General features: G+C 40.2%; 1 protein-coding gene across 1 annotated transcript in view; it reads left to right on the top strand.

Annotated features, from left to right (window-relative positions):
* The first annotated feature begins 1,559 nt into the window (after nt 1-1,559).
* SPPL3 (signal peptide peptidase like 3) overlaps nt 1,560-24,489 on the top strand; it is a 146,652-nt gene continuing 123,722 nt past the window's right edge. The window contains exon 1 of the mRNA XM_044244131.1: nt 1,560-1,797. Within this exon, the coding sequence (XP_044100066.1) occupies nt 1,775-1,797 (23 nt within the window). The 5' untranslated portion in view covers nt 1,560-1,774. The remainder of the gene's footprint in view (nt 1,798-24,489) is intronic.

Below are 24,489 nucleotides of genomic sequence, written 5' to 3' on the forward strand. Positions count from 1 at the left end.
CCTGAAATTGGGCAAGCAGCGTGGAGCTTGAATATGCTGGTTTCCCATGTGCGAGCTCTGCTCCCAGTGGAGATGGGTCTGGGGAGCTAGTGTGTCTGTTGCTCAAGCATGCTTCTCAAACATGGAGCTGCTCTGATCATTTTCACTCATGAACACAGTAGCCAGCAAGGAGGCTTGGCTTGGCCCTTCAGAATCTCACTTCAGAGCAACTTAACAGTCCCTTCTCTCGATACTCGCCAGCACAAACCGTCTATCCCACTCCCGGATCCAAGGTCACTCCAGGCCTTCATATCTTTGGGCCTTGCCTCATGCCATTCTCTCTTCGTAGAATGTCTTTCCTCCTAGGAGACCACTAGAGTGGTCTTGGAGAAGCATCCCCCAATGCCCAGAGGCTCAATACGTCTCTCTCTCCTCTGTTCTCCTATGCCCCAGACTCACTCTACTGGTCTCCGGTCTAGCCCTATTATGTTTACTTCGTGCCTGCCTCCAGGCATGCCGATGGGCAGTTCCCTGAGCTTTTTGCTCCTGCATGACCGGCTCCTTCTCATCCTTCAGGGTCAGCTAGGCCTTCCTTGACCATTCATACACATTCTGCCCCATTATCTGGGAGTTATCATCTTCGTGAAACAGCATCTTAAATTATCTTCATCTATATGTTGGCCTGGACTATGTCTCTTCCTCTAGAATGTAAACTCCTGGAGGGCAGAGATACAGCAGAATCAATTGATAAGTGGTTTGTGCCCAATAAATATCTGTTGATTGATTAAATGAAGGCAGGTATGGGGTATTCGAGTTGTCACCCTGAGGCCCTGGCACAGAGCCTGGCGCAATAAAGGTTGGCTGCATGGAACGTTTGCTAGACGAATGAATGAACCAAGGAACAAACGAACCAAGGGATGCAGAGATCTGATTACTGACTGACAGGTTGACTGACAGTTGGGGGACGCTTGGCCCGCACACTGCTGATTGACGACTGACAGCTGAGTGGCAGCCAGCGGACCCGCATCGGGGCTCCTGATTGGCTGGCTGCTGCAGCCCCTGAAAGGGGAAGGGGAAGGGGTCTGAGGCTACTGCTCGGCGTGCGGAGGAGGCGGCACCAAGCGGCGGAAGGCGGCCCAACCGCCAGAAGCTGTGCGAGCAACAGTCGCCTCGAACTAGCAAACCGACGTCTCGCGCAAGGGCCCGGCGCGAGGGGCGGGGCGCGCGCGTCACGTGAGCGTGTTTTGGGCACGTGACCCGCGCGGGGCCAAAGCTGGCCCCCGCCCCCTCCTCTCCTCCTCTCAGCGGGTGTGAGCCGAGCGGCCTCGCTTCACCGCCTAGCGCCCCCCTCAGCCGCCGCCGCCTCCGCCCGCCGGCCATGTCCCCCGGCCGCCGCCGCCGCCGCTCCAGCGCGGCGCTCCGGTGGCTCAGCGCGCAGTGAGCGCGGGGCCCTCTCGCTGCTCGCCCGCCCCGGGGCCCCCTTGTTCTCAGCGCCGCCGCCGCCGCCATGTTGGGTTTAGAGCCGCAGCGGAGCCGCCGCCGCCGCCGCGGGTGAGGGAGGCCGAGAGCCGAGCCCGCCCCGCCCCGGGGCCCAGGGCGCGGGGCCGCCTCGGAGCCCGGCCTCTCCCCGCCAGAAGCCTTCCCGGCCCGGCCGCCGTGCAAGCCAGCGAGCGAGCGCCGGGCCGCGGCCGCGCCTTCCGCTCCCGGCCCGAGCGAGCCCGCCGCCCGTTCGTTCCCGCGCCGCCGCCGCCGGGCCCGGCCAGAGCCTGCAGCGGAGCCCACGAGAGTCAGCGCCATGGCGGAGCAGACCTACTCGTGGTGAGTGCGGGGCTTGGGAGGCCGGGGCGCGGCGCAGGTGGGGGTCGGGGCGCCGGTGCGGCCGGCGGGGGGTGGGGGAGAGGAGGAGGAGGAACAGGTGCGCGTTGGGGGGGCGCGGGTTGGGGGTGCACGCCCCCCTCGTCCCCACCAGAGGGGGCGGCTGGCCCTAGTGGCGGCGGTCAGCGCCCGGGGACCCAGCGCCCCTGTCCAAGACAGGGGATGGAGGCGGCGGCGGCCGCGGCGGATGTCATCTGGTCATGGGCGGAGCAGGTGATGGAGAAGGGGAGCATGACCCCAAAGGTGGGAAGCCCACGGATGGGAAGTTGAATCCTGTGGGCACCCCGGAACTAACTTGAGGGGGTGGCTTCTGGACAGGAGGGTTGAAGGGGTGGGCAGAGGGACAAGGGTGGGCCACCGGGTTGCGAGGAAGCTGGTGGGGAAAACAGGTGATAAGAGTCTGAACTTGGAGGAGGAGCCGTCTAACTGGGGGCCGCTGCTTATTAGCACCGGGCTGGCTGAGTGAAGGGAGAGTTGGTAAGGTGGGCAGAGGCTCGGGTGTAACCGAAGGAAAACTGCGGAAGGAGTGTCTTGGGAACCATGGAGGGGAGTCCCTCGTGAAGAGGTTGGAAGGGGATCCTGTTTGGATAACCACGTTCTGGAAAGGAAGTTGTTGGTGGCAGTGGGGCATGAGTAGAATCTTTGTGAGGATTGGTACTCTCTTCTTCAGAATTTAAAGTGGTCTGCTGCCCTGGTTCAAGTATGGAGATGGAAGATCTAGTTATGTCCATTTTTATGGGACTTCTAAAGTTATTAAATAGATTGTTAAGGATTAAGAAGTGTATTCTGTGGCTTATGGAGTGAGAGCTTACCTATCCTGAGAAGGGAGTGCAATGTTTGGAGAGAGGGGGCTGAGAGGCCTCCCTTTAGCATGTGGAGGTAGAGTAATTGCAGGAGGGGTTGAAGGATGATGATAGTTTCCTTGAAGAGTGGAAATCGGACGGTGGGGAGGAAGTAATAACCGGAGGTTAAGGAAGGAAGAAATGGAATGATAAGTGTGAGATGGGAAACCTGGTTGCAATCTAGAGCGATTGTTTGAAGATGGTTTTACTCTTCGAAGCAAACGTGATTTGGGACGGAATTGTACTGCTTTCCCTTGTTAGAAAAAACACAATTGGGAAGAGCATGGCTTTCGGAGTTGGAAGACTTTGTTTGGAAGTCCTGTTCATCACTGACTTGCTTTGTAACTGGGCACGAGAGTAAGTTCTCTGTTCCCCTTCCCCTACCTATTAGATAGGGAATTGCCTTTTTCATAGGTGGTAAAGATTAAATGAATAACTTTACAAAGCACATGGCAAACTGTAAAGTGTTGCATTTTATTACATTATAGCTAGGGAAACAGCAAAGAAATGGGTAATACATGAAAATAAAGAATGGTTTTAGGTAGAGGGCTTTAACGGAGTAGATGTTTTGTGGTGGTTGAGGTTATGATAGGTAAGTCAGGAACTCATTGTGTCTTCACATAGGGAAAGAGGGTTAGTGATGGAAGATGATAATTCAGAAGGGAATGTCAGTGCTCAAAAAGAAGATAACAGAGTCTGCAAAAAGTAACACTAAGAGAAGAATTAAAACATTGGTGAACAGTTGTGACTGCAAATGTATTTTTAAAAGTGCTAACTAATTGGATAGTTTTGAGCAGCAGTGAGCTGTCTCTCCTTAGCAGGTATTAATGGAACACAAGATCACAGTTTGAGCTTTCTTATGGACCAAATTAAGTCCCATAACTAACTTAACTAACTCATCTTGAGCTCTTAACACTGACTGGCCCAGCTGAGAGTTCTGATGGCTGCCCTTCTGCTTTTATTGTGCCATACAGAGACTGGATGGTTGAAGGGGTAAACACAGGGGCCAAGAAGTGGGGAAAATGAACATGTTTTGCTAGATATTTTGGCCACACACTATGTGATGTTGGTCAGCTCTACTAGTTAAGGGGAGACTACTTTGTGAAGTTTGGTATTTTATAATATTTATCCTTCTGAAATACTTCAAATCTTAGCTGCTTTTGCTTTGTTAGGCAAAGAAGCTTCTTGAAATCAGAATGGTTATTAGCCTGCCACCTTTGGCAAGTTTTGAGATGGTGAAAGTTTTTACAGCATCTTGAGAGAGGGAGGTGTTTGAGGAGGGAGGATTGGGAAACCAAAGAGCATTCTAGGTTCTGATAGTTACCATAGGTAATTATCCATGTAAGGTACACGTTTAATTCTCACCAGTCCCTGAGGTAGGTGACCATTCTGTTTTATGGAGGAGGAAGCTTAGGCTGAGGAGACCAAATGGATTTGTCCGAGATACTTCACCTGTGATGCTTTATTTCATTTGACACAAATTCCCACATCATTGTTTTCATTCTCCTTGTAATAGAAGTGTGGAAAAGGTATTCCAAAAGTACTTGTGAACTGAGTTTTGGATTATCTCTCGTTTTGCAGTATCTTTGTCACTGTTCCTAGAAGTTGATTTTTTTTTTTTTTAACAGACTTGTACTTCACTCATTTGTATGTGGCCTTTAGGAAAATCAACCTTGTGGGGACTATTGTGATAGTATAGATTTGTCTGAGGATGAAGTCAGTGAAGAATGTAGAAAGTAGATGTTAGAAGAATGAAAATAGGTTCCTTAGGATTTTCTTTTCTTTTCTTTTTAAAGATTTTGTTTTTAGGGACGCCTGGGTGGCGCAGTTGGTTGGACGACTGCCTCCGGCTCAGGGCGTGATCCTGGAGTCCCGGGATCGAGTCCCACATCAGGCTCCCAGCTCCATGGGGAGTCTGCTTCGCTCTCTGACCTTCTCCTCGCTCATTCTCTCTCTCACTGTCTCTCTCTCTCAAATAAATAAAAAATAAAAATCTTAAAGATTTTGTTTTTAGAATCTCTACACTTAAATGGGGCTCAAACACAATCCTGAGATCAAGAGTCAAAAGTTCCACTGATTGAGCCAGCCACGTGCCCCAGGATTGTCATATAATGATATGTAAATTATAAAGCAAAATTGGCCATGAGGTGGTGATTGTTGAAGCTTAGTGATGAGTACTTGGAGGTTTATTGCCATGTTTACATTTTTCATAATAAAAAGTTAATTTAAGAAAACTAATACACATGTTGTTCATGCAGTTTTCTGGTTTCTCGTGCTTGCTTTCTGTGTTGAGAAGCCAGAATGGGTGTGCTGAATTAAAAATATGTAGATTATGACCTGATGAATGAGGGGGCACAAGCCTCTCAGGTAGTTGGCAGGTAGTTTTCTCAGCATCTGAGCTCCCACTTTGGGGAAGGGAAATCCAGGGGGTCATTGCAGTTGTAGATGCAGTTTCAGTACACCCATCCAGTGGAAGTACAGTAGCCCCCGTTATCTGTGGGGTTTACATGCCGGGATCCCAGTGGAGGCCAGAGGTTGAGGGTAGTATAGAGCCCTATATGTACTGTGTTTTCTCTATATGTACATGCCTGTGGTAAAGTTCAAGTTATAATTTAGGCCTTGTAAGAGATTAATAACGAATAATAAAACAACTACAACAATACACTGTGATAAAAGTTACGTGAACGTGGCCTCAAAATACCTTATTGCACTGTATTCACCCTTGTAACCTACGACATGATAAAATGCTTATGTGATGAGATGAAGTGAGATGAATGACATAGGCACTGTGACATAGCATTAGGCTACTATCAACCCAAGGACAATATGTAAGGAGAATCATCTGCTTCTAGACTGGTTGATCCTGGTAACTGAAGTCGTGAGGCTCAGTGAGCCAGGGAAAGGGCAGTCCTCTGTCCTAGGTCACAAACAGGAGATACAGAATAGGGTAGCAAACACCTATTACTTACAAGAAGATGGAGGTGGAAGTCAGTAATTGGGGGTCTTACTTCTAGAGGTTATTTTAAAGGTGCCCCGGGGAGAAACAAAGCAGAGACTTGTGGGCCTCCTAAACTCAAATCGTTATCTAAATGTCCAGACTCTGGGTGTGATTACAGATAATCATACTGTAAAATGGCTGGGCACCAACTCTGAAAAACAAAATTCTTGTCTTCGAAAGTTGTTTCCCTCATCATGCTTTCTTCCAGCAAATTCTGTCAAAATCCCATTACCCAAGGTTCACCTGAAATTCCACGTAGCTGAGAAGTATTTTCTGAACACCCCAACTGAAAGTGATCTCTTTGTTTTGGATACTTGTAGTCTGCATCTTTCCTTCTTTTACTTGTGTGAGTACCTAGCTTCTTCATTAGATTGTAAACTCCTTGAGGGAAAGGACACTGTTACGCTAGCTACCCTTTGTCCTCCCATATACTTAGCACATCGTCTTGCCCGTAGCTTCTGCTTAAAACACGCTGACTGAATATGATAGGTTTAGACGGTGGTTCTTCCTTTCTTGAAAGAATATTTTAAGTGTAAGGGAAAACTACAGATAGATAAGTATTTATTAAAATCCTTGTACTTATAAAAGAGAGCTTTTGGTAACTTAGTTTCCTGGTGTCACAGTGCTGTAAGAATGAGTAATGCCATCCTTAATAAAGTTTTAAATAAAAGCTATTGACAGATGAAATTAAAATAATTGGTAGTAACACCACAGTCTTTATCACCATGTACTCACAAGATTCATCTTGTGTTCTTTTTACTTGTATACTGAGGAAGTAAAAGAACTCATGTGAAAACACAAATAGAAGGTGCAAACTAGATTTTTATTAATTTGAGAAAAACACCTTGATCAATATATATTTGTGAGCGTTATTTTAGCAAAAGTTCTGTGGAAAACAGGAACTTGTCTCTCTCTTTTTTTTTTTTAAAGGAACTTCTCTCTTGATGGAGTCAGTGCAGTACTTCAGTCTTGGTGGTAAAAATGATTTACGTTAGGATTAATATTGGTGTGGAAAGAAAAGGAAATAAGTACATGTTAACTTCATCGAGATGAATTTTGTTACCAGAGTAGTATCATAATATTTTATTGTGTGTTTTCTGAGTGCTAGGGCTTTAAAGAATTGCTAAGTAAGGAAACTGAGGCTCAAGGAATTTAAGTAACTTGCCAAATAACATGTAAATGGTGAAAGGGCTCAAAGTCAAGACTGTTTAATGTGAAGATTCTGTCACTAAATTTGTCTACTTCATTTCCACAATCACTCCTCTAAGCCAGCCCAACTTTTGCTTGATTTCCCTGTTAGCCTCCTCACTGGGTCTCCCTTTCCCCATTCTCCACGTGATGGCCATTCTCCTTAGTGGCCTTTTTTTTTTTTTTTTTTTTTTAACATCTTATTTATTTATTTGAGAGGGAGAGAGAGTGAGAGAGAGCATGAGAGGGGAGAAGGTCAGAGGGAGAAACAGATTCCCCATGGTGCTGGGAGCCCAAAGCAGGACTTGATCCCGGGACTCCAGGATTCTGACCTGAGCCGAAGGCAGTCGCTTAACCAGTCGAGCCACTCAGGCACCTCTGAGTGGTCTTCTGACAGTTTAACTTAGATTGTGCCTGACCTCTGCTTAAAAAACTCTTCAGTGTTCATACTTGGAATAAAATCCAGGTTCCTCAGTATGCTCATCAGGGTCTCATCTTGTGTGTGTCTCTAAGGGTTGACAGACAATAAACAAAAGTTACACAGTTACACAGAATCTTTCTATTTGGGTACTCTCTTGAGTGCCTGGCATGTAGTGGGTAGCTGGTAAATATTTACTGAACAAATGAATGAGAACGCTTCCTGGGCTAAGTATCCCAAGATCTACTCTGAGGATTGCATTATATTGAGGTAATATACTGTGATGATAATGGGCTTTACCCTGCTGGGCATTTGCAAATAGTGCTACACCTGAGAAGAAGAAATAACACAGATCTTTGGAACTTGATGGAAGTCGCTTCCCTACAATTACTGTTGTGTATTATTGTATCTCTTGGTGAACATATCTGTTCTTTGTATCTTGTGATCTTTGCATCTTATGCAAGTTTTTAACCCACTGAGCCACCCAGGGGCCCCCTTATGCAGGTTTTTCAGAGAGAAACTATTTAGTTGAAAATGTGTGTCTTGCTACTGGGTATTTACCCCAAAGATACAGATGTAGTGAAAAGAAGGGCCATCTGTACCCCAATCTTTATAGCAGCAATGGCCACGGTCGCCAAACTGTGGAAAGAACCAAAATGCCCTTCAACGGATGAATGGATAAGGAAGATGTGGTCCATATACACTATGAAGTATTATGCCTCCATCAGAAAGGACGAATACCCAACTTTGTAGAAGCATGGACGGGACTGGAAGAGATTATGCTGAGTGAAATAAGTCAAGCAGAGAGAGTCAGTTATCATATGGTTTCACTTATTTGTGGAGCATAATAAAAATAGCATGGAGGACAAGGGGAGATGGAGAGGAGAAGTGAGTTGAGGGAAATTGGAGGCAGAGGTGAACCATGAGAGACTATGGACTCTGAAAAACAATCTGAGGGTTTTGAAGGGGCGGGGGGTGGGAGGTTGGGGGAACCAGGTGGTGGGTATTAGAGAGGGTACGGACTGCATGGAGCACTGGGTGTGGTGCAAAAACAATCAATACTGTTAACGCTGAAAAGAAATGTAAAAAAAAAAAGAAGAAGAAGAAGAAGAAGAAGAAGAAGAAAATGTGTGTCTTGGGATGCCTGGGTGGCTCAGTTGGTTAAGCCACTGCCTTCAGTCCGGGTGGTGATTTCAGGGTCCTGGGATCAAGTCCCATATCGGGCTCCTTGCTCCACAGGGAGCCTGCTTCTCTCTCTGCCTCTGCCTGCCACTCAGCCTGCTTGTTCTCTCTCTCTCTCTCTCTCTCTCTCTCACAAATAAATAAATAAATAAAATCTGTAAAGAAAAGAAAATGGGTGTCTAGCATTATAGACTTCAGATTTGCTCACTTTAAAAACATGTTTTGCTTATAGTTAAGGTGGTATAATAATGGTTTGGTGATGTGTGATTCAGACTGAAATTAAGCAAAACTAAGACCAGAAATTTGTACTGAATCATTTCCCTCAGGGTTTCTTATGAAGCCTGGGGATGGGGGAGAGGGAAGCTGGAGAGTCTGTAATCATATCAGCTTTTAATTTCCCAAATGGTGTTATGAATTAAAATGCCTAATGTCCATGCATTTCTTAGAACAGATTTCTGTGTGACCATTTATTTTAGAGATGACAAATGCCATGAATTGAGGCGTTAACGGAGCTCTGTGTAACTGTATTTTACTTCAACATTAGTAACTTAGTTTTTATCATTCTCCTGTTTCACCAAATCATCTCTTAGAAAATCAGGGGATGTTCTAAGAGGAGGGTGTCTAGCTAAATACTCTTGGCTACATTTGGCATCTGAGCCTTATGTGATTGCTGTCCCCAGCCCTAGAGCCATAAGTATGACTTGATTTGTTAAATTCTAGAATATATTTTCTGGAGTTTAATGGTTGCTTCTTGGGAGTTAAAGGAAATAGTGGTTTTATATGTTGTATGTATAAATCAATAAATTTTTACAACTTCGCAACAAGTTTCTGTAATATTTTCCAATCCTCACTTAAAAAGTTAGAGGTAGAATGCTCTTCTTCTGTAATTTTAATCTCTTAGGTGTCTAGAGGGGCTCCAGGTACCAAATTCAGTTTTATAGGGGAAATCTACAGTTAGTCCCCAGGATCCTGACAATGAATTCTTACCTCCCAGATTTTATTAATAGGTCTCACTAGGGCCACAGCTTAAAACAGACCCATGCGTTAGCTGTGATTAGACTAGATTGAGCACCTGTGAAAAGTTAGGTTAGAAAATATTTTTAAGGTATTTGGCCAATTAATATATATAAGCCTAGTAGAGACCTAATAGAAAATCCCATTTCTTGGTTTTTGGGTGTCACCCTAATTTGGTAAGGAGACTTGAGAATCTCTGTTTTGGAGTTCTGGTATTGATAGTGAAGAACCGCTAAGGGATAAAAACCCAAAGTGTGCTAAAGTAGAGATGTGCTCTACTTGGTTTTTCTGTGTTTGTGAATTATATTGAATATAATTGGTTGCTCAAGAAGTATTCAGTTCTGCCAATTCCACTGGTTAAATTTTTGTTTGAAATCAAAATTCTAAAATCTGAGGATCTAATTCCGTTCTGGTTTCTTTGAATTGGGAAATTTTTTCTTTGAGGGTGATTTCTATCTCTGATGAACTGTGATCCTAGTCTTGTCTTTGAGTCACAGTATTGTATTCTGTACAGTGGTAATGCCTGTCCTACTCCGAAGAGTTGTTGCAAGGATTCAGTGAGCTAATACATGTGCAAATGCTTTGTAAGTTACTAAGTGAAATATAAAAACAAGGTATTTGTACTCTACATTGTTAGATCCAGGCAGGTTCCAAGTACAGAATTCTTCACTACAGAAATGATTTTTCTCATTTCATAATATAACCAGTCTTTAAACTTTGAGATGTCCATTCTGAGAATTCTTTTGAGGATATCCAAATAATGCCATATATAAAAAGGAGAATAGTTTGCAAATTGTCATTGATTAATATAGTTGCCTTTGAAATGTGCTATAAGGCCATCTTTTAGTCACATTTCATAGTCCAAAAATAAAAAAGAAAAATGGTGAATTGAATAAAACATACAAAAATAAGTTTTTTCATGTAAGTTTTATTTTGATCTTAAAGGCAATTTCCTTCATAATATACTCAGATGAGGGAAGAGGACAATGATGTAGATAATCATAGTCTTTTCCTGGTTTTCTTTGGAATGCACAGGATACTTATACCCTAAAATGCCCAAGGACGGGCTCTTAGCAGTCTCTTATCTGTTTCCTTACTCCACACTACTTATTCAAGGCACACCCACTTCCCCCTCATCTGAGCTCCTCAGACTTTGGCTTCGCTCTTAACCTAAATAGGACATGTGCAGCAAAGTTTTAATTGTTTCTTCAATTTGGCTATACAGACATTTTGACTTAAGTACAGTGCTTGACTTTGTTGTTTCCTTGTCTTAATTTTTGTCCAAGTTGTCTAGCTTTCCAAACTTGTAAATCTTGGGGCTTTGTCGGACAGCCTTAACTTTTTTAAACCTTTGACTGTATGCTCTGCTGACTTATAAATGCTCCCCAGTTTACATTTATTTCTCAAAAGTGCTTGCAAAAATACTGTTAGAGGTAAAGCTTAGTTTTAGGCACACCTGGGGTGGCTCGGTCATCAGGGTCCTGGGATGAAGGCCCTGTGTTGGGCTCTCGGCTCAGCAGGGAGTCTGCTTCTTCCTTTCTCTCCCTCTGCATGCTCTCACTCTCTCTCAAATAAAATCTTTAAAAAAATTAGTTTCAGAGATTGAATTCTCTTACCTCTGCATTGATTAGTGCAACAGTACTTTAAAAGTATTAAGGTCAGATATCTTAAAAATATTTTCAAATGTAAGTTTTATAGGGACTCAAGTCTAGGCTTGTTACAGAAATGCCACCTGGGACCACTGTGAGGCTAGTGAAAGTTAAAGATTTGAGATGGGGTCAGTTAACCAAGATGGAGAGAGTAGTTCTGAGGGCAGAATGGAGGCTTGGAAGTTGAGGCTTGGGAAACCTCACAGTTGAGAAATGGGAGGAAGAAGAGGAGTCAGAGGAGGCTCCATCAGAAGTAGGATAATTCACAAAGCTCAACAGTGATGAAAGTAAAGGCATGGAGAATTTTGAGGGACAAGAGTGTGAAAGGCTACAGGGTTCAAAGAGAATGAAGAAAAAACAGGCTGTTGAATTTGAAAAGGAAGTCATTAGTGAAAGTGCACTAATAAAGATCAGAGTAGTGAGGGTGAAAGGCAGATTAGGTCAGGGTAATGAAGAAATAAAAGCATCCTTTGGGTATGGGCCATTTGTTGGCAAGATAAGATGAGAAAGACATAAGGAAAGAAGATAGGATACTTGATATAGAGAGGGCCATAGCCTTCTGGTTTTCTTTTTTTTTTTTTCCTTTTCTTTCTTTTTTTTTTTGATAAGGGGAGAGAATTGTGTATTTGAAGCTAGAGAGGAGGAGAAACTGATCTTGGAAAAACTTTTCTGTTTTTAACTGTAGTTTAAATTTAGAGATTTTTATTTGTTTATTTTAGTCACGCATTTCAATTAGGAGTTTTGAAGGGAACTTAATGGGGAATGTGTATACATTTACTCTTTGCTTCTCTGGTGTTTGTATTTGTATTGCCACTAGTTCAGCTTATATTGCTTTTGAAGATCTTGTTTCCTGTTTTGTGTGTGTGTGTGTGTGTGTTTAACTGTATCAGTGTAAAATCCAACCTCTTTAGTCTGACTTTCGAAACAGTCTTGCCTTGTAACCCTACTTCCCTGTATTTTCTTTAAAATGAAAATGCTTGTTATTTCTGCCAAACTGGGTTACTCATCATTTCCCCTTTTACTTAAGATGACTCCTATACCTGGTTAGTCTTTCTCCCAAGTCTCTAAATATGTAAGTCCAAAGCATCTTTCAAGGTACTGCTGAAATGCTATCCTCTTGTTACAGAACCTTCTGATTCGCCCAGGAGAATTATTCTTCTGATGCCTGTAGTTCTTTTTCTGATCCTGTGATGTGGCAGCCCTTTTATGATTTTTCTGACCTTGTATTGAATATATTTATGTGGCTGTCTTCCCACCCTGCATGAATTCTGTAAGCATAGGATTTTAGGTGTAAGGATCTACACATAGTAGAAGCTATGATTTTCCTTTTTTTTTTTTTTTTTTTTAGATTTTATTTATTTTGACAGAGAGAGACACAACAAGAGAGGGATCACAAGCAGGGGGAGTGGGAGAAGCAGGCTTCCCACCTAGCAGGGAGCTTGAAGCAGAGCTCAAACCCAGGACCCCAGCAGGATCATGACCTGAGCCGAGGGCAGATGCCCAATGACTGAGCCACCTAGGCGCCCCATAGATTTTCCTTTTTTAAAGATTGGGTATTTTGGAGGTGAAATTTACCAGGTGCTGGATTTAGAATAGACAGGACACACAGAAGAGAGAATACTTACCTAACATTTCACAACTCTTGGAAAAAAATACTAAAGTAAAATTGTTACTGTTAAGTTGGGTCAAGGGTGGTGGCTGGATTTTGCCTAACTTACTAATATCCACACAGCACCTGGAGAAGAGAAAGTGGCTCAGCCCCTGAACGGAACACGTGAGGGAGACATTTACAGAGGACCACAGGCTCTTTAGAGTCACCATCTTTACTTATCTCATCTTCTTCAACTTGACCACAGACCAACTGCTACCAACTTATTAATACTTTTATCTCCCAAACAGGCACTTTGTGACATATATTATTTTTTTTTAAAGGGGAAAAGCTCTGCCTTTTTTGTGCCGGGGGTGGGGGGTGGCGGGGTGGTAATTAGGGAAAAGTTTCAATCTTGTGCTCAAATGAAATATTTTTCAGGAAATTTCCTTTAAGGTATGAGGAGAAATAAGCAATATGGAAAGTAGCTTCTGAGCAGTTTAACATTTTCTGTCTCTCTTGCTACAATTTCAGAAATTCATACTCCTATATTTAAGCTTTTGTTTTAAGGAGCTAAAAATATTTTAAAAATAGAAACTTATTTTGCCTTCATTTTCCCCCCCATTTCTAAGTCTATTTTCTCTTTTAAATCATTTCTTTTCTCTTGTTTAATAATTATAATTTAGAAAGGGCAATTAAAAAAAATCTCTTGGCCTAGTGCATGCATATTTTAAATTTCATAGCTGCAGCAGTGCCTCAGTCTTAGGTCAGAATTAAATCAACTGGACATCTGAATAGACATAAACCAGAAGTTTGGGGGATTAGAAGTTTGTTTTTGTTTTGTATCTTTGCTTGTTGTGCAATGGTGAAAATAACCTACAGACCTAAAGGTGATATATTAGAGCAAACTTAGAACAAAAGAGAGTAACAGGTAGAAGTGGGAGAGAGCAGTGAATAGCAGAGGTGATTGGACAGTAGAAGCAAGGTTAAGGTTAGAGACTCAAGCATCAGGAAGCTCAGATAATGAGAGCAAATGGAAAAGATAGCCAGCTCCTAGAATAGGAAAGTCAGTGAAGAGTCATCATGTGGCAGAGATGCAAATGGCCTGCAAATACAGCTTTGTGCTTCAGGGTAGACTTACCAACTTGCCATATGGAGACCTTGAAGACATTCTTAACCCTCATCAAACAAGTCAGTAAGTCCTGTTGATTTTATACATATAAAATTAAAAAAAATTATTTGTTTCTTTTTGAAGTATTGAGGACATGACTACATTTTGTTTGTGTGTTTATTCTCAGTAATTTGACCCATAGTTTATTTAAATATTATTCCAGGGCGCCTGGGTGGCTCAGTCAATCAAGTGACTCTTGATTTTGACTACGGTCGTGGTCTCAGGGTCGGATTCCTCACTGGGCATGGAGCCTGCTTAAGATTCTCTCTCTCTCCCTCTCCCTCTCTCCCTCTTCCCCATCTGAAAAAAAAAAGTTTTTAAAAAAATTTTAAAGATTTTAAATATCTGATAGAGCATACAAGTGGGGGAAGCGGGAGAGAGAGAAGCAGACTCTGCTGAGCAGGGAGCCAAGTGTGGTGCTCCCCATCAGTCCCAGGACCCTGAGATCATGACCTGAGCTGAAGACAGGCGCTTAACCAACTGAGCCACCCAGGTGCCCGCCCCCAATTTTTTTCAAATAAATAAATATTTTGTATTTGATTTTTTAAAAAATAACCCTTAAAAAAGTAAAATTAGTAAGATGGGAAAGTATGTTGCTCTCAACTTTCAGTTTAAGAGCTCAAGGGGACAAGCATCAAATATCATTTGAGGTCAGTAGCTCACTGTTTATGCTAAGTAATTTAAAGTATCATTGTGCAGAATGTTAGGCCAGATATGCCTTAATCATCACTGTTTAATTTATGGAACCTCTTCAAAATACAGTGGGAGTATTGGTTACTATATTGGCTAGCTGTTGCCATCTTAATGCTGTATAACAAATTATCCCCACATTTAGTGGCATAAAATAGCTGTCTGCAGGTTGGCTGGTCAACTTCAGATCTGTATGTCAGCTGGGTAGCTCTGTTTCATTTGTATTTATTTTGAGGCCTAGACTGAACGGGCAGCAGCACCTAGGGGAAGTTCTTCTCATGACAGTTGACAGAAGCATAGGAACACAGGTGGAAACCTACAAGACTTCTTGAGGCTCACACTCAGAACTGGCATACATGACATTATTGGGTCTTTCTTTCAACCAAGGCAAGTCATATGGGGGAAACCAAAGACAAGGAGCCACAAAATTAAGCCTTGCCCATTTGTGGGAGTAGCTGCAGAATCACAGGGCTAAGGAGTAGATTGCAGGAGGAGTGAGGAATCAGGGCCAGTAATGCAGCCAACCACAAGTGAAGTTCCCTCTTTGCTTTGGTATGACTGGTTGTCAAACATTTTCATTCTGTTCTAAAATGAAGTGTATCATATAGTCCGATTTCATATAGATTCCTTCTGTAGCATTCAGGTTTTGACTTTAATGTTTTATTTTATTTTCTGTTAATGTTTTCTATCTTTAAGCTTTTTTGAGATATAAGTCACATAACATACAATTCACTCATTTAAAGTGTATAATTTAGTGGTCTTTGGTACTTTCACAGAGTAACGCAGCCATCGCCACAATCAATTTTAGAATTTTTTTTTTTTTCATCTCAAGTGAAACTCTGTACCCAATAGCAATTACTCTCTTTCCCCTGTTTCTCTCCAGCCCCTAGCAGCCAGTAATGTACTCTTGGTTTCTATGGATTTGCCTATTTCATATAAATGGAATAATTCAATAAAGAATTATTCATAATTCAATAAAGAATTATTCATAATTCAATAAAGAATTATTCATAATTCGATAAATAATTCAATAAAGAAGTCTTTTGACTTCTTTCACTCAGTCTCCTGTCTTCAAGGTCCATCCATGTGGCATGTATTAGTGCTTCATTTCTTTCCATTGGCAGATATATTCCATTGCATGGATATACCACATTCTACTTATCTGTTCTCAGGTGATGGTTGTTTCCCTTTTTTTTTTTTTCTATTATGAATAATGTTGCTATGAACATTTGTGTAAAAGCGTTTGTACAGATGTATGTATGTTTACATTTCTCTTGGGTAAATATCTAGGAGTGGAATTGCTGGCTCATAGGGTTTCTCTGTGTTTAACATTTTGAGGAACTGCTGATTGTTGTCCAAAACATCTGTACCATTTTACATTCCTAACTGTAATGTGTGAGGGTTCTAATTTCTCCACCTCCTTACCAACACTTGTCATTGTTCATGTTTTTTATTATAGCCAGTCTAATGAGTGTGAAGTGGTTTTTACTTCTGTAATGTTTATATTGAAGGGTTTATAGAGGATAAAAGCAATGGTTACAAATTAAATCTGTTTGTAAAATAAGTAAATAAAAAATAAAATGTTAAATCTCTTTGTACTTAACAGTGTAGTACTAAAGTCACGCTTCAGTTTTAGTTACCTAAAAAATCTAGCATTAGGGAAAAAATTTTTTTTGTCTCACAGATTTTTCTTCAGACTACTCCTTTATTTTACATGCTAGAATCATTTAGGATGAAATTAACCTCAGATGATTGTTACATGAGTTCTTTATTTTTGGATAAGTGAATGCCCAGATTACTCTGGCAACCTGCTGCATCCCAGTTGTCTTGGGACTATGACTGGTTTAATGACTGAAGTTGTTGGGTTGTTTTTGAGGAGGGGTGCGGGGAGTCCTCCATATCTATTCTTTGCCAGGAAGATAATCACTAGAGGAGTTAGTTGTAAAATATGACCTTTTTGGGCTTAGCACTGTCTGATAGAAATACAATATAAAGCACCTATGTCATTCATAGTATTCTAGTAGCTTAAAAAGTAAAAGAAACACATGAAATTAATTTTAATAATATAGTTGATTTAATCCAGTGTATCAAATATTTGTATCATTGATTATATGTAATCAATACAAAAATTATTAACAAGATATTTTACATTTTTTAGTACAAAGTCTTCTCAGTTCAGGCTAGCTACATTTCACAAGCTCTGTAACTACATGTGGCTAGCAGCTTTCATATTGAACAACACCATCCTGGAGGTCTAAGAGCTTATGATCTGAATTTCTTCTCACAAGCATAATGATCCATATCTTCAGGAAAAACAGATGAGTGCTTGATCAGCCTGTATTTCTGATTCTTCAGTTTTATATTGTTACTGCATTTTCTCTTTTTTTAAACATGGGAGAGAGTCTTCAGAGGGGTATAGAGACAAGCTCCTTACAGCTTAGATTTTTGGCCGTGAGTAGAGATTTGTTAGCAGGAGGAAGAAAAAACTGGTCTCCCTTATCATTAAGGATGCACCAGGTTCTATAGTTCTTAGCAAATAAAAGAACTACTGCTATTTGGTTGTTATTCTGATTATTCTTAGATAGTCAGAGTCTCTTTTGGCCTGTTCTTGTACTGTCTGACCACATAGCTCACTTGGTTAGACAAAATAAAGCTGTAGATTTGGTCTCTGTAATTAATGACTGACTTCATGCCTGCTGGGGCTTCACTATAGTAGCTAAGGCAGAATAAACAGGATTCTCTGTTCCATGAGTTTACACTGTTGTTCGAGACTGCTGGCATTTGCTGGATCTAGCGCCAGCAAATGTAATTAAAACTTCAAGAGGAGATTTCAGAATGGGCCATTCATTGTATAGAAGCCATGTCTTAAAGGGACTGAATTTTGTCAGGTGTCTTAATACTTGAGTGCCTTCACCCATAACTTACATTTTCTAGTTTGCCTCAGTGCCTCCCACTTTATGTTGTTGTACCCTGAATCTCTACATCACTAGTTGATATGATTTACCTAGCCCTTGCAGGCAGTTGAGTGGTGACCCCTTGATGTCTGTGACCAGTTCTAGGTCATTGCCACAAAGGTGGGTTAGGGATAAGGAGATAGCTGATCAGTGCTCCAGTGACAGTAGATTTAAAAAAAGTCTATCTTAAGAGCACATGCAATGTTAGACACAAAAAGTTTCCCCATACTTGACCATTGCATTAAGTATTGCTGACTACCGGATGTCTTAAGGTTCTAACAAATGTTCCATTGGCCATGGTTCTGGTTTTTCTGAGCATTTACATGCAGTTATTCTAAATGGAATTCACTTGCTTTTATATTGTAATCTGAATGGTTTTCTGACGGAGAGAACAATGTCACTATCTAATTGACATGATATATCCTATTGCATTCATTTTTGAATTCTTTTTAACTCTTTTCTGAACTTTTGAACTCTTGATATTTGTGATCGTGTGGACCCAGGGCCCATGTTGGGTTCATGGACTTGAATTTGAATTTTAAGTCCTTATGAGTTGTAGGTCCTCAGTGCACAATTGTAGAATTAAAGAATACCATGAGTGGTACTTTCTTTGGTCAACAGTTTACTGGGTGGCTATGTCAAATTTCTGATACACGTTATGATTTTGATAATCTCCAAATATTTTAGTTTGACACTTGTTTATTCATTTTTGAAATGTGCTTGAAAGCTTTAGCTTTATTAAGAGAAAAGTAATGTTTTTAGTTTAGAATTTGAAATGCTTTGATTTATTGCTATTATGAAATATTCCTTTAACAGCTATTTTACTTGTTCTCAACTGAGTGCACAGCCTCCAGTGACTAAGCTCCAAGTCGGTTGGCCCAGTGGGGACAGAATTGGAAGCCTTACTTTTCTGGTTCTGTGTACTAAACAATTCTACTCTTTTGGTGATAAAACCTAATTTAAACCTCTTCCGATGGAAAACAAACAAACAAACAAACAAAAAAAACCCCAAAGACCTGATATGAAGTTTGTTGTTGTTGTTGTTTTTAAGATTTTATGTTTATTTGACAGAGAGCACAAGCAGGCAGAGCAGAGCAGCAGGCAGAAGGAGAGGGAAAGCAGGCTCCACTGAGCAGTGAGCCCGATGTGGGGCCTGATCTCAGAACCCTGGGATCATGACCTGAGCTGAAGACAGCCACGTAACTGGCCGAGCCACCCAGGTGCCCCATGAAATTCTTTGTTTTTATCTATTTATCTCTCTTAGTGTGACTCTTCACTCTGTGGCAGAAATATTTGTGTTTGATTATGGGGCACTGCTTGATGTAAGGGTATATTACATAATCCTAATACATGTTTTTGTGTTGCCTTTCTAAAAGAAAAAAGAAAAAAAATCTGATTTCTGAAATGTCTCTGGCTACAAGAGTATCAGATAAGAGATAATAGAACCCTAATACATATATTATTGGTGCAGTTTTGGAAAATGCAGATGAACAGGAGAAAAAAAGAAAACCGCATATTCCTCTTCCATGTCTTCATTAAATTTGTTGCATATTTTTCAGGTCTTTTTTTTTTTTCTTTTAAGATTTCATTTATTTGTCAGAGAATGGGGGAGAGAGCACAAGCAGGGGGAGCGGCAGGCAGAGGGAGAAGCAGGCTCCTCACTGACCAAGGAGCCCAGTGCTGAAATCAGTCCCAGAACCCTGGGATCATAACCTGAGCCAAAGGCAGACGCTTAACTGACTGAGCCACCCAGGCATCCATTTTGCAGGTCTTTTAAAAAATGCATATGCTTGTGACTATTGTTTAATTATACACAAGTTCATAAAAAAAATCAGACATCTCAGGTAATAAAAAAAATTGTCATTACCTAAAATTTAACCTACCTAGGAAATTCATGGAAAAATTTCATGCAACTCTTCTGGGTGTTGTAGGAATTATAGATCATTTTTTATACAAAAAGGGGAATCGGTTCATAGTGTATTTTCCTTCTTACATCATATGGAATATCTGCTCTTTGTATATAAGTTATGAGACATAGTAAGCATTCATGAACCTCATTAACCACCTAAAGAACTACAGGATTACCAGTACTCTCTTGAAGCTCCTGTATACTCCTTGGTTCCTCCTCCTACCTGTTCTCCCTCTACTGCTGTCATGAATTCTGTATTTAGCATTCCCTTGCTTTTTAAAAAAATGGGTTTTACATTTACTGTGTATTAATGTTTTACTGTGTACAACACGTTTGTTTTTACTTTTTTTTACAGTTTGAGTGTGATAAAGATAAAATATGTGGTCTTATACCTTGCTTTTTACAATCAATATTGTTTTCAAGTTGTGTCCTACTTATTGCACTCATTTTCATGAATGTATAATGTTCTACCCTGTGAATTATACCATAATTCATATATTTTCCTGTTATTATGGATATTTAGGTTTCTAGGTTGGAGCTGTTTCAAAGAGTTCTGTGATGTGTTCAATGTTTATATATATAGTATATATTCCTGGGGTTCATGTTTTAGAGTTTTCCTAGGGTTTATACCTGTTGCTAGAATCTCTTTTTGGTGAGTGCTTTTGTGTCATAAGAAATCCTTTTCTGGCCCAAGGTCATATAGGAGAAGGTATTCTCCTATTTTCTAAATAGGAGTGGGTTAGTGTTAACACTTTGCCTTTCATGTACAAATTTTTAATCTAAAGTCTAGATTAAATTTAGAATTTAGCCTGAATTAACATGAATTTAGGTAAGAATTAAGACGTGTAATTGTCTTAGTTAAACATAGGATAATAGGATTATTGATTATATTATTGTATCCTATTAGTAGAGGGTAATAGGAATCCAATTGTCCCAGCTCTATTTTTTTTTTTTTAAAAGATTTTATTTATTTATTTGACAGAGAGAGATCACAAGTAGGCAGAGAAGCAGGCAGAGAGAGAGAGAGAGGAGGAAGCAGGCTCCCCGCTGAGCAGAGAGCCCGATGTGGGACTCGATCCCAGGATCCCGAGATCATGACCTGAGCTGAAGGCAGCGGCTTAACCCACTGAGCCACCCAGGTGTCCCTTGTCCCAGCTCTATTGAACGACCTTCTTTTCTCACTGATCTCTGATGTCATCTCTGAGACTTTTTGGTGTGTTTTGTGTGTTTAAGTAATTTCGGTGGTAAATAATATTTTGTTATTAAATGGCAAATGGTATTTTGTTATCCGCCTTTTTTCTGTTTAAAATTCCTTGAACGTCTCTTTATACCATTAAATATTATAGATCAGTTTTTAGTGTATGTGTAGTAGACCACTATATTCAAACCCCCCCCTTTTTTTAAAGATTGTATTTATTTATTTGACACACAGAGAGATCACAAGTAGGCAAAGAGGCAGGCCGAGAGAGAGAAGGAGATGCAGGCTCCCTGCTGAGCAGAGAGCCCAATGTGGGGCTCGATCCCAGGACCCTGGAATCATGACCTGAGCTGAAGGCAGAGGCTTTAACCCACTGAGCCACCCAGATGCCCTTATTCAACCCCTTTTTATTTAGTCTTGTTCATTCCTTCTCCTCCAGTCTCCCTCTCCAGTAAAATTTATAATTAGCTTTCTCTCCATTCTTCTAGAAATGTATGCACATGTATAATCCTTTGAAATCCTTTTTTTAAAAATTGTGGTAGCATATAGAAAATACAAAATTTTCCATTTTAACCATTTCCAGAACTTTTTCATCTTACGAATTGGAAGCTCCATATCCATTAAACACTAATTCATTCTGACTTCTCCCTTTCCTGGCAGCCACCATTCTCCTCTCTCAGTGAATTTGACTACTGTAAATATCTCATATAAATAGAATCATACTATTTCTCCTTTTGTGACTGGCTTATTTCACTTAGCATAATATCTTCAAGTTTCATCCAGGTTGTAGCATGAGTCAGAATTTCCTTCCTTTTTGAGGCTAAGTAACACTCAATTCTGTGTATATACCACATTCTTTTTATCCACTCATCTATTAGTTGGCTGTTGTATTATTGAATAATGCTGTTATGAACATGGTTATACAAATACCTCTTCAAGTCCCTGCTTTCAAATCTTTTGAATATATACTTGGAAGTGGGACTGCAGATAATGCAATAATTATTTGATTTTTTGAGGAACCGTCACAGTGTATTCCATGGTAGCTACACCATTTTATATTCTCACCACCAGGGTTCCAGGCATAGGGTTCCAGTTTCTCCACATCCTCTCTACCACTTGTCATTTTCTGTTTTTTTGTGTTTGTTTTGTTTTGTTTGGATAATTGCAATCATCCTAATGGGTGTGGTATCATTGTGCTTTTGATTTATATTTTCCTAATAATGAATGATGTTGAACATCTTTTCATGTATTTTTTGGCTATTTGTATATATTTGAAGAAATGTTTCTTTAAGTCCTTTGCCTATTCTTTATTCAGGTTGTTTGATTTTTGTTGCTGAGTTGTAGGAGTTCTTTATATATTCTGGATGTCTTTATATATTCTGGATGTCTTATTAGTCATATGATTTTTTTTCATTCCCTAGGTTGCTTTTTCATTTTGTTAATAGTTTCCTCTGGTGCGCAAAAGTTTTTAATTTTGATGAAGTATCAATTTATTTTTTCTTTCATTGCATGTGTTTTTGGTGTCATATCCAGGAAATCATGGCCAAATCCCAGGTTATGAAGCTTTTCTTCTGTGTTTTCTTCTTTGAGTTTTATTGTGTTGGCTCTTAGGCTTAGGACTTTGATCTATTTGGGATCCATTTTTGTGTATGATAAGCATTTGATTTCATTCTTTTGTTTAATCCCTTTTTAATGAAGTGATGGTGTGTTCTATATACACCATGATGCCTGTGTCTTGCTTTTTTCACTTAGTAATGTATCTCAACCCTACTCACTCGTTTCTTTTTTGTTCTGTCTAGTATTGAGTTGAACAGTGTTAAGTCAGTATATAGGAGAGCTTCTGGGTATGGCTGCCTTAAGTAACAGTTAAATGAAAAGAAAATCAAATAGAAATGTTAAACCCAGGAATGAAAACTCAAAGGAAAAGACAAAAGCAAGGAAGGGAGAAAGAGAGGGAGATACGGGAATAAGTTCATTAATTTTTACTCTCTGGAAGACGAATTGCAATTTTGTGGAAAGTTATTGGTTTATTTATTCCTAATACTGTGTGTATGTAATTTATCTTTAAATCAGTCTTCTGAAGTATAGGTATTGCTTCCCCCACTACAATTTTACAGTTGAAAAACTGATTACTCACTCAAGATTATATAGTTAATGAATGGCAGAGCTAGAGTTTGAACACAGATAATTTTTAACTCCAAAGCCTAGGCTCTTTGCCACTAATGGTTCTCTGAGAATAAAGGGAACCTTTAAAAGCCAAGTAAGCTTGAGAAAGGCTGCATGTTAAATCCTTCTCTTGGAAATTCATAGTCTGAACTAGTGTATTTTGAGGTCTGATAAGTCAGGTGGTAATAAAGAAACCTGTTAAATTTTGTTCTAAATATTAAAAGACACTTGCTCAGGGAAAGAGTTTGCTTGGCATCTTAATACCTAGAACAGTTCTCCATTAACACTATTTTGGGAACTGCTGCTCTCAAGGTTGTGTTTTCTTTCTTGTATCAAATCTCATCAAAGACTAAGGACAGGAAATTAAATCCTAACTTGGTGAAGAAAAGAAACACCCTATAGAACTATGTAACATAGACAGGCATGTCGTAGTTTGGAGAGTGAGAGTCAGCTTATATCCTAATATCTGTAAGGTGACTCAGATGGACAGCTAGCTGCTTTTCCAGAGGCAAATTACATGTGATTGCAACTTCTGTTGTCCACAGGACAAGTAAAAAAGTTCTAGCTTTATTTCAGTGTGTATGATATAGTAAAATTATAATATAATAGAAGAATTTAAGACATTTATTTAGAAATATTTAAGAACAGATATTTGACCTGCAGTACTTCTTACATGTGAGCTTTCCGTTAAGGATTCTATCTTGGTCATGAATTGTTCATTTTAGCTGTACCATAGAGCTAGGACTTAGGAAATGAAAGATTGTCTCTATTATGAGTGTGCCATTTAAACATTGAACAGAGGGATGCCGGGGTGGCTCAGTTGGTTAAGTGTCTGCCTTTGGCTCAGGTCACGATCCTGGGATCCTGGGATTAGGTCCCATGTCTGGCTCCTTGCTCGGTGGGGAGCCTGCTTCTCCCTCTGCCTGCTCTGCCTGCAGCTCTCCGTGCTTCTGCTCTCTCTCTCTGACAAACAAATAAAATCTCCAAAAAAACCAAAAAAAAACATTGAACAGAAATTAGTGTCAGTGATTGTCAGCAAATGAATGAATCAGCAGCCTATTTGCATTTATTTTGCAAGAGAAAGTCATTTTTTTAGTTTCCTTAAGCATTGCTTTAGTATAACATAGGGCTAATCTTATTTTCATGATTTAACAGATGCCCTTTGATTTTTCACCCATTTATTTTTCCAAGTGCTCAGGTTGTACAACATTCCTGTTAGTGTTCTAATTGGAGGTACATTATATTTATTTATTTATTTTTAACTTGGACAGAATTGTTGTCTTCATGTTATGGTATATGTTCTATAACCAAGTTTTCTCCCTTTAAAGTTTAGTTTTTTTATATGTTCTGTACACCAGTTACTAAGTATTTTATACTTTTTGTTGCTCTTTTAATGGAGAGAGTTCCCCATTCTTTTTCTAGCTGGTTACTGCTGCTGTATAGGGTTACATTGATCTTTGCAGACTCACTTTATACCCAACAACTGTAGTAGACAAATTATTCTGCTGATTCTTTGCTTAAATTTTATGCAGACTGAAGTAGTGATACCTGTGTTTCAGTAATTTTTGTAATTCTCTTGTTTTATTTGTACCTTAAAAAAATACTCTGGAGTAAAAAAAAATTATTCTGGAGTAAAGACTATGTAAAAAATGCCATTATAAATAACTG

The sequence above is a fragment of the Neovison vison genome, chromosome 3 (genome assembly GCF_020171115.1).
Source record: "Neovison vison isolate M4711 chromosome 3, ASM_NN_V1, whole genome shotgun sequence".
In the NCBI taxonomy this organism is placed as follows: domain Eukaryota; kingdom Metazoa; phylum Chordata; class Mammalia; order Carnivora; family Mustelidae; genus Neogale; species Neogale vison.